Source organism: Micropterus salmoides, unplaced genomic scaffold (assembly GCF_014851395.1).
Source record: "Micropterus salmoides isolate LMB-PRFRI ecotype aquatic unplaced genomic scaffold, ASM1485139v1 Ms_hic_scaffold_16, whole genome shotgun sequence".
Classification (NCBI taxonomy): Eukaryota; Metazoa; Chordata; class Actinopteri; order Centrarchiformes; family Centrarchidae; genus Micropterus; species Micropterus salmoides.
The window spans coordinates 12,884,620-12,898,733 of NW_024040707.1; the positions used below are offsets into that span (position 1 = coordinate 12,884,620).

General features: G+C 37.7%; 1 protein-coding gene across 2 annotated transcripts; it reads right to left on the bottom strand.

Moving 5' to 3' along the window:
- Window positions 1-3,240: 3,240 nt before the first annotated feature.
- Window positions 3,241-13,501, bottom strand: cdh26.1 (cadherin 26, tandem duplicate 1). Of its 2 annotated transcripts, XM_038723846.1 has the most exons (20): window positions 13,324-13,380; window positions 11,405-11,439; window positions 10,820-10,879; window positions 10,632-10,724; window positions 10,365-10,526; window positions 10,138-10,285; window positions 9,684-9,853; window positions 9,455-9,583; window positions 9,151-9,336; window positions 8,771-9,036; window positions 8,004-8,146; window positions 7,658-7,888; window positions 7,345-7,566; window positions 7,006-7,124; window positions 6,790-6,864; window positions 6,010-6,066; window positions 5,665-5,739; window positions 5,061-5,099; window positions 4,815-4,886; window positions 3,241-4,332 (listed from the first exon to the last, which is right to left on the bottom strand). In XM_038723846.1, exons 5-20 carry the CDS (start codon window positions 10,524-10,526, stop codon window positions 4,114-4,116), a joined length of 2,313 nt encoding a protein of 770 aa, XP_038579774.1. In that variant the 5' UTR covers window positions 10,632-10,724; window positions 10,820-10,879; window positions 11,405-11,439; window positions 13,324-13,380; the 3' UTR covers window positions 3,241-4,113. The 2 variants fall into 2 exon arrangements, with proteins under 2 accessions (XP_038579774.1, XP_038579773.1); XM_038723845.1 differs by lacking the exon at window positions 11,405-11,439 and having other exon boundaries at window positions 13,324-13,501.
- Between the last annotated feature and the right edge of the window lie 613 nt (window positions 13,502-14,114).

Here is a 14,114-nt window from a genome sequence, read left to right on the forward strand (position 1 = left end):
TTATTACATAATATGTAAACACTGTGGGTCACAATAAACCTCTATTCCAAAGACCATAACCAGCCTCCTGTGGGTACAGCATGTTCTATGTTCAGCCTTGTTTGTGTGTGTTTGTGAGAGAGAGATATTCTTTTTAAAAAGTTTTTTACTTAATCATTACGTCACAGTTCACTTATAGTGTAGTGAACCTGTGTTGCATTGGGACTAGTTGCTGTTGTGTTTCTATGGAACCAATTGAGAGATGCACATGATTTCCTGGTAACAAATAAACTTGATCAGACTTGCCTTTAAGGCAGATCTGGCAGAATTGTAAGGCCTCAGAATTGGTTATTTCCTCTTTGTAACTGCTTCATTTTATTGTACGGTTTGGCACAACACTTTCTTTGTAAGATGTATTAGATTAACAGTCATGTTACAAACTACACATTTCATTTCAGCCACAAAGTGTTTTAGTAATAACTTTGAGATGCAATATTTCATGCTGCCTTGTGTCTTTTGGTGTTAATCAGTCCAAATAATGTGTGTTGTTGATGGTTGCTTGCTTGTATTTCTTATGTCCAGTTCATCAACAAAATTTTGTTAGTTTAGTTTATCTCTTTCGTTTAAAAAAGGTTTGTATGTGTCTTAAGCAATTCGCCACCGAAGTAATAGAGTTAATGTCAGACTCTGAGATTAGAAGTTTGTGACAATGGTAAAACGAAGCTTCTTCAACAAAGTCTACTTTGCTGAAATCTGGTTTAGCTAGAGTGTGGGAATGCATTTGTTATTTTAATCATACTGAACGCTTGGATGACTACCACAGAAATACAAAGAAACATAGGATGATGTGTCTGGGAGGGTTAGGGTGGTGGTGTGTACAGTGATGCAAGGCAGCTACAGAACCAGCAACAGTCCTGATGAAATCACTTCTCAAGAAAGAAGATAACTGTAATTGGACAAAACCCAGAATGAAACATTCATAACCTCCATGCTATATCACTGAGGGTCTTGCTGTCCAGTTTATGGGAAATTAAGCATTGTAGACTGTAGTATGGAGCAGTACTTCCTTTATGAAGAAAGAGAGGTGTTATTTTGGGTTAAAGCTCTGATTGCAAACTACAAATGTCATTATAACACCAATCTGTAATCTGTAATCTCTAATAATGACCATACCTTGTATTGATGAGATTCAACTCAAACTTGTTATTTCCATGGTTAATGAGGGGAAGACTTTGACTTACTTTTATGCTCCACTGCGTGTTTTGGTGTTCATCAGTCTTTATAATGTGTGTATTTGGTGTTTGCATAAATTTGACATTTCCTGCTGTAGCCGGAAGTACCAGAACTTTTCATGTCTTCTTTTGTCTTATTGTTCTGAAATTGAACATAAGTAAAAAACATGCTTTACATATCTTCAGTTTGTTTATGGGTTATGCATGTGGGTCAAACGAGTTTGGGTCTGAGTCTCAGATTTGCATGTTACTCTTTGTGCCGCACCATTAATTAAAAAACCAGATCTACCGCGTATGTGGGTGCTGATGGTACAATGGATAAGACACATGCCTTCAGCTAAATGAATAAAAATGTAAAAATGTGAATGTCATGACATGATAAACTGACAAATCCCACAGGGTAGCTTTGGCAGCATACAGGGAGTTGAAGATAAGAACAGGTCATGACAAAACCATCATAAACAGTAGGCCTGTGGTGTTTATACAGTACCAAAACACAAAGATGTCACTTTGTGTTGAAAAGTGGTGGAGACATTTAAGGGCTCATATTAGGGATGTGAAGAAACACTCAGTCCACCAGATGTGAGAATGCACAATATTGAAGTCACGAGAAGAAGACAACAAGATATTTCAATGGTATTTTGAAGAAATATTGGTAACACTTTCTATGAAGGTCATTGCGATAATGACTTATGTATATATTTAACAGGATATAATGCGTCCATAAGACATTATAACAGTTGTTATAATCACTTACAAACATGCATTAGGCTCTATAGCGAAGTTCATAATGTATTATGACCTTTTGATTTAATGTTTCATAACTAATATTAATACCAGTTTATAACAATGTGCGGCAAGAATCTCCGACCATGTTCCATAGTACATTATAACCACCGACTCTGCCTCGTTATGAATACGCTTTAGTCACCATTTACAATTAGTGATATAAAATGGAATAATAGCTTATAGTAATGTTTAAAGTTATATAGCATGTCTTTGTTTGCTTTAAGTAAAGTGTTAAAATATTTATCCCTGTATAATATATTACAGGTGGACATAATACCATATGAACTAATTATAAGACCTTATAACATGTTATTGTTTGCTTTAAGTAAAGTGAAGTTTGCGCAGGAAAACATCTTTTATTTATGTTTCTTCACTTTATGAACAATCTGTATGAATTTTGAACATTTTCAACATAATTACATGCCTATGGACAGGCCCTAACAGATGCAGTGGACAATTAAAGACAACCACTTCACTATAATTATAAATATAACTTTAAACATTGCTATAAGCTATTATTCTAAATTGTGACTAAAGTGTATTCATAACGAGGGTCTTCTAGGTCCTCCCCCAGAAGATCTTCAGCATTAAACTCTTGATTTCCTGTATTCTGGAGACATTTTCTGCACCAATTTATGGTGGAAATGTCTCTTATTTACACGAAGGGAAACAAAATTCATGTAGTCGGTGACAATTCCGATTACAAAATTATTATTAAATATGATGCAGTAATCAGCTTGTTTTAGTTCACCAGTTATTTTTTTGGGACAAGGCAGATCTGTTTTCTTCTATATTTACATTGCATTTTCTTTTTTTTCCTATTGTGCAAGTAAACCTTTCTCATAGAATTTTTATTTGTTATTTAACATTTCTTGTTGCAAGCTAATTTTCAAAATTTTTTTATTAAATGCTTTCAAAAAGTGGTGGGGACAAAATCAGCCATTTCAAAAAGTGGTGGGGACATGTCCCCATGTGTCCCCAGTGTAAATGACACCTATGCCAAAACAATAGACAGCTGGTGTCATTGGTTTTAAAAACACTTCTCAAGAACGCTACACTATGTTGGGTGGGATTGTCACTGGAATTATGTTCAGGGTGTCAGCACAGTCAACTCAACTCACTGCCCTTTTGACAAGCTGTGTGAGAGTTTTTCTGCCACCACTCCCTCATCAACAACTTCTTCATCTCCTACAATTAATGTCATAGTCTTTAGGTAAGACAAGTAACATGCAAGTATAAATTAATGAATACGAAGTTTTTTTTATAGTTTTTCAGACCAAATTTATATTATATGTCGTATGTATAGTGGTACAGTATGTTGTTAGTTTGGTATAATTACTTTTTAATATAGTTGCTTTAATAAATAATACCCACCCCACAGGTAAAAAGATTTCAACCCAAAGGTTGCTATGTACCAACATATCTTTTAGTAATGGCAAATGCTAATTTCTCTCCAAATACTAATGTATTTTATAAAAGAGTTCATGTTTAAGATTAAAAAAAACACACAAGAAAAAGCAATACAAACATAGTGTTAATTCCATACTACTGTATAACCAGATCATTAACTACGGGCAACAAACATTTATGGTACCTCAGTTTAGTAACCATACCACTGAACAATTACTGTTGACCAATATTGATTTCAACCAGTCAGCTTTCTGCTGGTCCTTATGAATGCTTTTTTACAAAAGGGTTATACACAACATTGTGTATAATATGAAATATTCCGGTTGCCACAGATAAACGTACAGTTTAAAACATCACAATAACACTGCAATGACAAAACCTCCAGTGTTAAAAATGATGTGCATTGCAATGTAGCAGCAACCACACCTAAAGTAAACAAGTTAAAAGCCAAGCAAACACACCCAGTCACAACATAACATTTCACAATCACCAGAGCATTTGTGGAGTGCATTAATTCCATCTTGTGCAACCTCTACAATATGATCCTCATTGTGTGGATAGATATCAGATATAGAATAACATCTCTAAAATAAGTGAGGTGTTTGAGTCTGAAATGCACAAGTACAAAATCCAAACATTGTGGTCTATCTAAGAACAACTTTGCTGATAAAAAAAAAAAAAAATCCTAGTTCAGCTGTACCCTTTAAAGCTCTATCTTTTTTTCTTGAATTGTCTGGTGACAGATGCCTCCCAAGGTCTTGAACTTTGGCCCCAAATCATTCAGAAACTTCAAATCATCTCCCAGGTTGCTGAGTGACATCTGATCCAGTGACAGGCATTCGCTTTCCTGTCCCTCGTAGGCATACTCGTGGGGTTGGTACACTGGGTGCTCTACATGGTTTCCATTAATCATGTACAGTTTCTGTGGGAGGAGTTTTGAGGAGTCAAAAAAGGATTTCTGGGTAGTTTTGTCAAAAACTGGTCAGACCAAAATATCTAAAAAACATTCAGTCTGCATGTATGATGTTATATTCATGGCACTTGACTACTTATTTCATTGCTCAAAGCAGAAACAGATAACCAAGATTTTATTTTTATCTGTGTTATGTACAGTATATTAGCATTCGGCCTGTACACCAGTCAGGGCTGTGCAGCGATTACAGTTTACTGAGTAAAATGGCTCCTGTTTAGATAGAGCTTTTATCTAAAGCCCTTTACAATTTACTGATTCACGCATTTGATAGCAGCCAGCTACCATAGAACCCGCTGTTCTGACCATCTGGAGCAATTTGGGGTTCAGCCCAAGGATACTTCAGCGTGTCCCAGTAAAGTCAAGTGTCTTACGGTGGCATTCACATAGCACGCCCTATGTAAATCTGTGAGATGTGAGACAATCTCTCTTACCCTGTCAATGTGATCTGCAATGTTTTGATTTGACAGCAGGCTGAAAGAGCGTTGGTACGTTGATGATCGTCCCTGTTCACAGAGAGGAGGATTGTGAGCACTCAAAGCCAAAATATAACGTATGGGCTCCCCACTGCTTAATTAACACACTGTATATGCAATAGGAAGTATATATAGTGCAGTCAAAGAGGTTTATATTTTACATAATTATTAAAACACACTAATTCAATGAAGAGCAATACTTACCTTGTAGGTGTTGTTCCTGTTTGTAGTCCAGGTAGAGTACTGAAATTCAGGAAATAAACAGATTCAGTCTTAACAACTCTCACTCTCTCACTCTTTTCTTCTTTTTACTGGAACCAGATAGCACTTGCTAGAATTATTTTTAAATAAATGAAAATGTTTGATGAAAATTGCCTCAGGATTCATTTCAGTAATAAACAATAAAATACCTGGGTTATATTTTTTCATTGGTGAGAAAGACCGCTTTTTTATCTGTCTTTCAGTGAAGTGATTTCAGGACATCAGCCCTGAATCCAGATCTGTCCCAAAAGCTAATTATTTCAATAAAACCACTACAGTAGACAGACAGAAGCAAAAAGACTACCACACAAACAAATGGGTCCAGAAAACAAACCCCTGCTTATACTAGAATGTGCCTTTGTGCAACATAGACTGTAGAAAATGATTACACATGTAGCATTAAAAAACAAGTTGGGGCATCCCCTTGTGGATTTAAGCTGGTATTGTACAGATTATCTATAAAACACACCAACAGAGCAATTGATCTCACAGATGCTAAGTTACATTATTAGATATAGATATTGTCATCACAGCTGTTGTTACTCACTATGCTTTGCCCTCCGTAGCTTCTGAGACTGTTTCTTTGACGCTGCATGCCCAGTGAGTTCATGTTGGAGTTGATCTGTAGAGGATATACAGTCAGGTTAAATCAGGGTGGACGAGCGTAGCAAAGGACAGCAAGAGGCCTTGCCTGGTACTAGCTACAGATTTTTAGGTCAAATCTGCTAAAACAGATGAACACTGTTTATTCTTAGTTAATTTATTGTTTGAAAATCATCATTTGAACAAGTCCCACTGCTGTAAACGGTGCAACTATTACTCTGAATCATTGTAATTCATTGTCTTAAATTGCAAACACACAATGGAGACCATTTAAAGACCTGTTACTCACCATGGTGGGCCCTGAGTTGTTGTACATATCCACGATCTGGGTCATTACTGGGGCCACCTTAAACATATATTTGAGCAAAGCAAATTAATGAAGTAACCTTAGAAACAGAGCCCAGTAAAAATGGCTTTGTATTTTTGTCTATGGCATTTAAGCGCTTCATTCAGTGTTTGAACAGCAGCCACAAGATCAGTTCTTGGAAAATAAAACTTCTGGGGTAAAAAACAGATCACGCTCACTCAATTCCTTAAACTTATACATCTGCTCGTGTACCACAAATCTCAAATCTCACATTCACATACTACAATACTCCAATGCTTCACAGTTATCTGCAGTAAATGTGATCAGTGCATCCAAAAGAGAAAAAGCTGTCCCTCTCTGTGGGTATTCCAGGCAGTCCAAGATGTCTTCTTTGTATCGTGTCATGCCACATGCTAAAGTTGCTCCTGTAAGGTATTTGTTACTCAGTGCTGTACAAACCTTTTAATTTAATGCATTAATGTATCTCCAGCATACATTATGTACACTCTTACGTCACATACCTGTCTTATCTGTCATCACTTCAGGTAGATAGACCAAAGAAAGTAACATTGTTCATTGTAGCTGTTTAAGACTGGCCATTTTCTTTATGTAACGCCTTTGGTTTATCTACTGAGGCCTTTCGACACACCTTGAACTTGTGGCAGCACTTACACACCTAAGTCAGGTCTGTGAAAAAAGGTCTGTGAAAAAAGTCAACCACAAAAAGGGGAATGAGAGGCTGAGGAGGGAGAGGAAGAGTACCTTCATGGTGCCCTTTTTCAGGCCGTCTGTCACAGCCACACTGTTTGTAGGCGTTAGGAGCAGAGTTGGCTCAGCCTGGCAGAGAAGAGAGAAACAATAAATAATATGATAAGGTACCCAAAAAATTGGTAAGACAGTGTGATTGGTGGAGTAATATAGCATAATGTCACTGTCTTACTCCCTCTAATTTGCACACACATAACACAACCTACACACCTTGCATTCGGAGGCCCCTGCTTCTTGGTTATACTTGATGAGTGTCTGGCTGCCCTCATCCTCCACCATGGGAATGTGCTCTTTCCCTCCACACTCACACATAAAGAGCAGTAGCAATACTGCAGACATGCATCAAAATAACACTGAGAACAGAGTGTGCACTTTTTGTTTTCAACAATCTTCCTCATAATTAAAAATTCCAAAATACAACTTAATTTCCTCAGAGAAGTTGATTTACATCTAAATGACTTGATACAAAGACACTTTGACGGTCACTGCAGGTTTATCGAGCATGAATTTTATGGTTTTATTAATTCTTCCAATGATTGCCATACTCACACAAAAATAAGAGGAGTCCGGCAAAGATCAGTCCAATGCCAGGTACCCCAAGGCGGGATGACAACGGCTTTTTGCTAAGGCAAACGTCCCCCTTTCCACAATCACACACCATCACTACCAGAGTTTCACGTCCAATCATGTTCTGTTGGTCCTGAATCTCCAGGGGCACTGAGTAGTTACCATAAGGTAGTGAATTCTGGCTAATAAGCCCACCTTCTTCACCTGGTGAAGGACGAAAAGAGATGTGTGTAGATATACTTGAATTGGAACAATTTAGTTTTTTTAGTAAATAGGTTTACAGATATGTACTAACCATAGGCTGGGTCTAGTTTCCATTGCTGTTTCAGAGTTTTGTCATCACCTCCCAGGGAGAAGACAAAGGGTCCACTAAAGGGATGGATGTCTAAGTCCTTGACTGGCACCATGACCTTGTTAACCTTGTTTCCACACATAATGGTGCGATTATTGACCAGCTTAGGTAAGTTGTCATTGATATCTCCAATGTGGATCAGGACAGTGCATGTACCTGTGGCTGGAGGCTCACCTTGGTAACCACGCAAATAAAATAAAAAACACTTTATTAACCTAGGCATTTAGTTTACTAGTGGACCATATCATACAGCTTGTGTTTGTTAATATACAGCAGAGCTCCTTCATACCATCATCCGTGGCACCAATGATGACTGTGTAAATACTGTCCTTAACATAGGGAGACTCTCTGTCCATCTTCTTAGCTGATGTGATTTGTCCTGTTTTGTTATTAATGGCCACCCAGCCAGCTGGATCTTTTAACAATGTATACCTAATCACAGGAGGAGAAATGGAAGTAGAGCAGAACATAATAAGTGAACACAGTGAATTGCAGCTGCTGAAAACCAAATGTGTAGCTACAATTAAAAAAATTACCCCAGTGACAATTTCAAACCTAAGGTCATGTGGGTGGCAAGACTGTGAAAGGTTGTATGCACTTATACGTTTGTGTGCAACTTCTAGACTGGCATTTAAAATGTCGAGTATTACTATTAACACACAAAAGCAGGAACTGACAGAGGTGCTACATAATTATAATTAGATGAAGTAAGTTTTATTTATACAGTATGCCAGATTATCAGGTAATTTCCCATAATTTCCTGTATTCACAATTACGGCCTGAACAATGCATTGGCAGGTTGGTTAGGTTATTAAGCATATATCCATATGGCTATCTGCCGGCCTAAACTAAACTTACAGTACAGAAATGCCAACGATATGTCTTTGTAATTTGGAAACAGTGTAAATTTATTTTTAAAAGTCAGGTTATGGTGTGTGTTTATGTTAAAAAGCAAACATTGAGATTTTTTTTAACTCTCATTTTCCAGAAAAATCAAGTATAAACTGGGCTCTATTCACAGTACACAGATTATTAATTCAGTATGTAGTCACCAACCTGATGTTGTTATTCTCGACATCATGGACCTCTGGAGTGAACAGCACCTTTCCTGGCTCCTCCTCTTCCTTCTGGTACACATCTTCTGTTTTTCTCTTAAACTCAGGTGGGTCATTGACATCAACCACTTTCATTGTGATGTTGACTGAATCTGGTTGCGGAAGTGTGGATGTACCAATAGATTTATCTTTACAAACAAATAAGGGTTCCTCATTCTCTACCCCGATCTGCAGTTTGGTCAAAGTTGTCTTCTCAAAATCCTTCCCCTGGAAGAAAAAAAACAAGGTCAGTACTAGTGCAGCTGCCATTAATGATAAAAGATAAACTTTGTTGGATTTCAGCTTGGCCCACTGTAAATCAACGAAGATTTACAGAATTACCTTGATGACACTCAGAATACCCTCATTAGTGTTGGGGTCAGTTTCAATTTTGTAGTTTCCTTCCTCATTCCCACTAATAAAGAAGTATTTTGCACGCCAGCCAGGGGTTTTAGGAGTGTCTTTGTCCTCTACCGCAACTCTCAAAACATCGTTGATGACGGCCGATTCTGCCACTTCACCTTGGTACTGGACGGGCAGAACAGTATCTTCAACATCAAACATCATTTTAAAAATCGACTTAATAATAATAATTTAAAAAATATATTATTATTATTATTATTATTATTATTATTATTATACATGCCTTTCCCTCCTTGAATGTTGGAAGATGAGTGTTTGTGTCAATAATATTGAGAATAACAACAGCAGTGGATGTAAGGGACGGTGTTCCAGCATCTTTGGCTTGAACAGTAACTTCATACTTCTTTTCTTTCTGAAATATATAAAATATGGTATTTTAGATATTGTATTGACAAATCTGCGTGTTTGTTACCATGGACTGTATGGTACTGCCCACTGTTGTGAGTACTCACATCATAGTCAAAACATCCTTTAAAGGTGAGTTGGTGCACATTGGCACTGATCATCTTCAAACCAATCTTAGGCTCTTGAGGGATCTGTTTAATCACACTGACAGTGATTTCAGAGTTAGATGTGTTCCTCTTATCTCTGTCTGTGACCAGCAGCTGCACTGGCAAGTATCCTACAAGAAGAAACAAAGAGGAGCGAACATGTTGTAGAAAAGTAGGAAGTGGGCAATGGGAGAAAAAGTAGTATGAATGGAGAGAGGATGAAGGAGGCAGCCCAGGTTTGATTAATATTTTCTCACATATTTATTTAACCCCCTACTTCATAAGAAGTCCTCTATAGACGTATGCTTGTTTATTGTGTTAATTTACTTTACTTTGACGTGTCATACTCAGTGACTGCAGGCAGAAAATATGCTCATAGTACTCTTATGAGTCATTTGCGCAACTGTATACTCACCCTCTGGAATATTTTCCATCACATCTTCTTCATATCTGGATTTAGAAAATGTAGGTGGGTTGTCATTGACGTCCTTTATCTCTACATTAAAAGCCAGTTCCCTGTCTATATTCTTCTCTGTCTGTTTGTCCACGATATCAAACCTAATCTGTGGGTAAAATAATGGTTAAAATCTGTGTAAAGTGTATTTTATCATCAGAAGGATTGGTAAACCAGTATTAGCTCACCGTGAAAACTTCGTATTGCTCTCTGTCGACAGATTTAAGGGCAAAGACGGTTCCGTTTTGTTCATCCATTCGGAACACTCCCAGAGGCTCCTCATTCACACCCATTCCACTTATAACGTACTTGTGCGTTTGCCCCTGATAGTCCTTCATGTCATTAAACATCTAGTATCAAGACACACACCATTGAGCTGTTATTATTTGCATGCATTGCCCAGCCAAGATCTGCCTCACTGACCATTAATTTAATTTACAAAATAATGTCCTCACCTGCGAAATTTGTTTGGGGAATGGCCCTTTATCTTCCTCTTCTAGTTCAATTGTCGACAACACCCACCTTCTTTTGGAACGCACCAGAAGCTCCTGTTGAACCCAGAATGTTGATCATACATATAATGGTTATAATTTCTGCTGGAAACAAAACATTTTAGCAGGAATTCCAAACATGAAACAGTTACCCTCTTGACACGTCCGCTGCGGTCGCCATGGAGAGACTCTGCCAGGGCTGTTAATGCGACCTACAACAGAAAAACTGGATAGTGATACTTGTTTTTACCTTCACATTTCTGCGTTTAGTGTTTCTTCTAATCTGCATGTCTAGACTGTGGGAGGAAACCAGAGCAACCAACCAATTTCTCTCTGTATGAGGTCTTGATAAAATCAATCTAACAAGCTATTAATGAAATTTGAATGGAAACACATCTAACAAAACTTCAATTAATAGCAAGGCATGTGAGTCACTACACTTATTTTTAATCGTATGCCTTTATTAGAGGAGAGATGACAGATCAATACATATTTAACAGATACTTTTACTGACAGTGATATTCAAGTGTATCCCACAGCCTTCCTAAAACAGAACTTAATGGCCCATGGCCAAAAATTCAAAGATAGTTAGTAGGCCTATGTGAACCTTGAGTTAAAAATATTTTGATTGTTGTTGTTTAATTGGAAAGTGAATCAAGTTACATGAAAATGGGCATTCTTTACAGTTAAGACTTTAAAAAGAAAAAGAGAAAAAGGACAAAAGGCACACAACCCACCAAACCTCCACCCTGGCTTAGTTGAAATCACATACCTACGCACAGAAAAATATAAGAGAACTTAGTCTGGTAGGACCTGCAAGCCTGTAAAATATGATTGAAAAGGCTGCCAAATGTGAAAAAAACATGTCAGTGTTCCTCTCAATGTAAGAAGAAAAACATAGCAAGAAAAACATAACATCAGTGAGGCACTGTGAAACTGACGGAGGGTTTGGAGACTTCTACTGTAAAAGTATTAGACCTCTGGCAAGTAAAGATCTATGTCAAATTGATTTGACCTGACTCGTCTAAGATCCCAAGAAAAGCAATTAAGAGGCATGGGTGAAGATGTATTCCTATTATAGTTAAAATTATTTTGAAATAACCGGACCAAAAGTTGTATAACTGGGAACAGAGGAAACAGACATCTATCACACTTATTACATTTACCTGACACTTTTTTCCAAAGCAACCTACAATTGCTATATATGTCAGAGACTGTGCGCTTCTGGAGCAATGAGTGGTTCAGAGTCTTGTTCAGAGACACATTAGTGGATGTGTCACAGTGGGAATAGAACTCGCGTCTCCCACACCAAAGATATGTGTCTTATCCACTGCAACACCACTTCTTATTTACTTCTGGGAAAAGAACAGATTCTCAGTTCTCAGGGCAACATCAAGTCGCCTCATAATCAGACTGAAAGCAACTTGGTTTTCATTGGTTTTCACTTGAATGAAGAAAAAACGTGTTGTGATGTTGATGGCGATTCAGAGCTCTGCATCCAGAATATTCATCATGAACATGGCTTTCCCATCCCGTCTGTGACATCTATTTGCTAGCAGGCATATCACTAGAATAGGTGTGTATTAACAAATACCTTTGTGATTGGTGTGGGAACCAAATGAAATATTTGTTTGCAAAAACAGATAAATGCCATTCTTAAAATGAATAAACCCCTACATGTTTAATTGACATGCCCTTGAGTGCACAAAAAACATAATTTAAAAATAAAAAATAAAAACAGAGAACCCTTGCAAATGAACCCTTTAAGTTTACTGGAAAATGAAGTGTAACACCTAAACACCTAAATATCCAACTTAATTCATACAGGCACCGGGAGCAAATTATTAAGTACAAGTATTTAGGGATATTTTTTAAGAAATATCCCTTAGAGAAAGACATCTCTAGTTGCATTCAGTTGTTAAAACTGATTTTTTAAAAAGAACTGCCTTTCAGCCGGGGACGGTGGTGCAGTGTTTAGCACTGTCACCTCACAGCAAGTGAATGGTTGTTTGTCTATGTGTGGCCCTGCGATGGACTGGCGACCTGTCCAGGGTGCATCCCGCCTTTCGCCCAATGTCAGCTGCGATAGGCTCCAGCTCCCCCGCAACCCTGTACGCATGATATGCGGTTGACGATGGATGAATGCATGGAACTGCCTTTCAGCATAACCGCAAAAGATAGGACAGATGCAGTTGCAACTAACTCAATAACAGTAAACGTGTACATTATAACCCAATCAAATTCAACAACAACAACTCTGTTTAATATATGTGTCTTTGTTAAGTGTTGTTGTACTCCAATGCGTTTTAAGGAGCTCATGTTACCATGTCCACAACCTGTATTTCCATAGTGTAATTCCATAGAACTGGTTTCGCTTGATGAATTCATCCAACTGCTTTTAACCGATTGAAAATCAGTAACTGCATGTCGCATGTACTGTTTCTGTGCATGCTGACATTCTATGCCTTATTTTCAACTTTACAAGTAATCACAAACTAAACAACTCTTTAAAAACAAATACTTTGTGATAGATATAGCCAGTCATTCACTTGGTTTTTTGTGTTCACAGTTAACCAAAATGTTGCTTGTTTAAACAGCATGATGCCTTTTATATGAAATATATATAACTACAGATAATTCAGTATTTCATGCCTACCAAGAGGAAGAGGGCAATGGTCCTCATCTTGAGCCGCTCTGCTTGAAATCCTCGGTGTGAATACTCCAAAAGAGTCAAAGTCAGCTTGAAAATGAGTAGCGCTGAAGACAGCCCACAATGCCTGCAGGCAGCAGGTTGGCTGACTTTGCAGTTAACAGAGGGCTGTTTGTTTCATGTGTGCAGATATGTGTGAAGTCGCGATGTTAGATGTGGTGTTTATACATACAATTTGTGTGTAGGACAAAACCAGTTGGAGCTGTGCTTTGTGCACACTCATCTATGTATTTGTTTTTATATCTAAATATTTTGGGAGTGTATAAGTTAATACTGGGCTTCCTGCCTGAGAAACAGGCTTGGCTCAGGTGTACACCCCTCCAACTCGATGGCTCAGGTTACCATGTCTTATTTATGTCTGACCTACATCACATGCAAATGTAGTTCAGTTTCATAGGCCCTGAAAGTATTAAAGTGACTGAAATGACAATTGAAACCCACTGGTGCAGTAATACTTCCCTCCCAGGCTAATTTAACCAGCTATCAGTCACAGAATATCTTGTCCTCTTCCACATGCACATTCTTATACACATATTGGATGTGGACAGCATTTGGTTTTAGATTTGTGTGTTTTCTTCTGTTGTTCTGTCTTAATGTCACATCACTTCAAACTGACATGGATGAGTCCAAGGATTAAATTACATGCAACAAAACTTTTTTTTTTTTTAATTTTGATTGGGTCCAGCTCGCCAAGCAATGTCAATTGGCAGATCTTTGAGGCTCTCCATCCATGTAAT

Excerpts from the sequence above, each read along its gene's own strand:
- cdh26.1 (XM_038723845.1), bottom strand. The coding sequence starts at position 13,350 with ATGAGGACCATTGCCCTCTTCCTCTTG. Across the intron at positions 10,527-10,631 it reads TCCCCAAACAAATTTCGCAG|ATGTTTAATGACATGAAGGA; the intron begins GTGAGGACATTA and ends TCTTGATACTAG. Across the intron at positions 6,067-6,789 it reads TGAAAAAGGGCACCATGAAG|GTGGCCCCAGTAATGACCCA; the intron begins GTACTCTTCCTC and ends TATATGTTTAAG.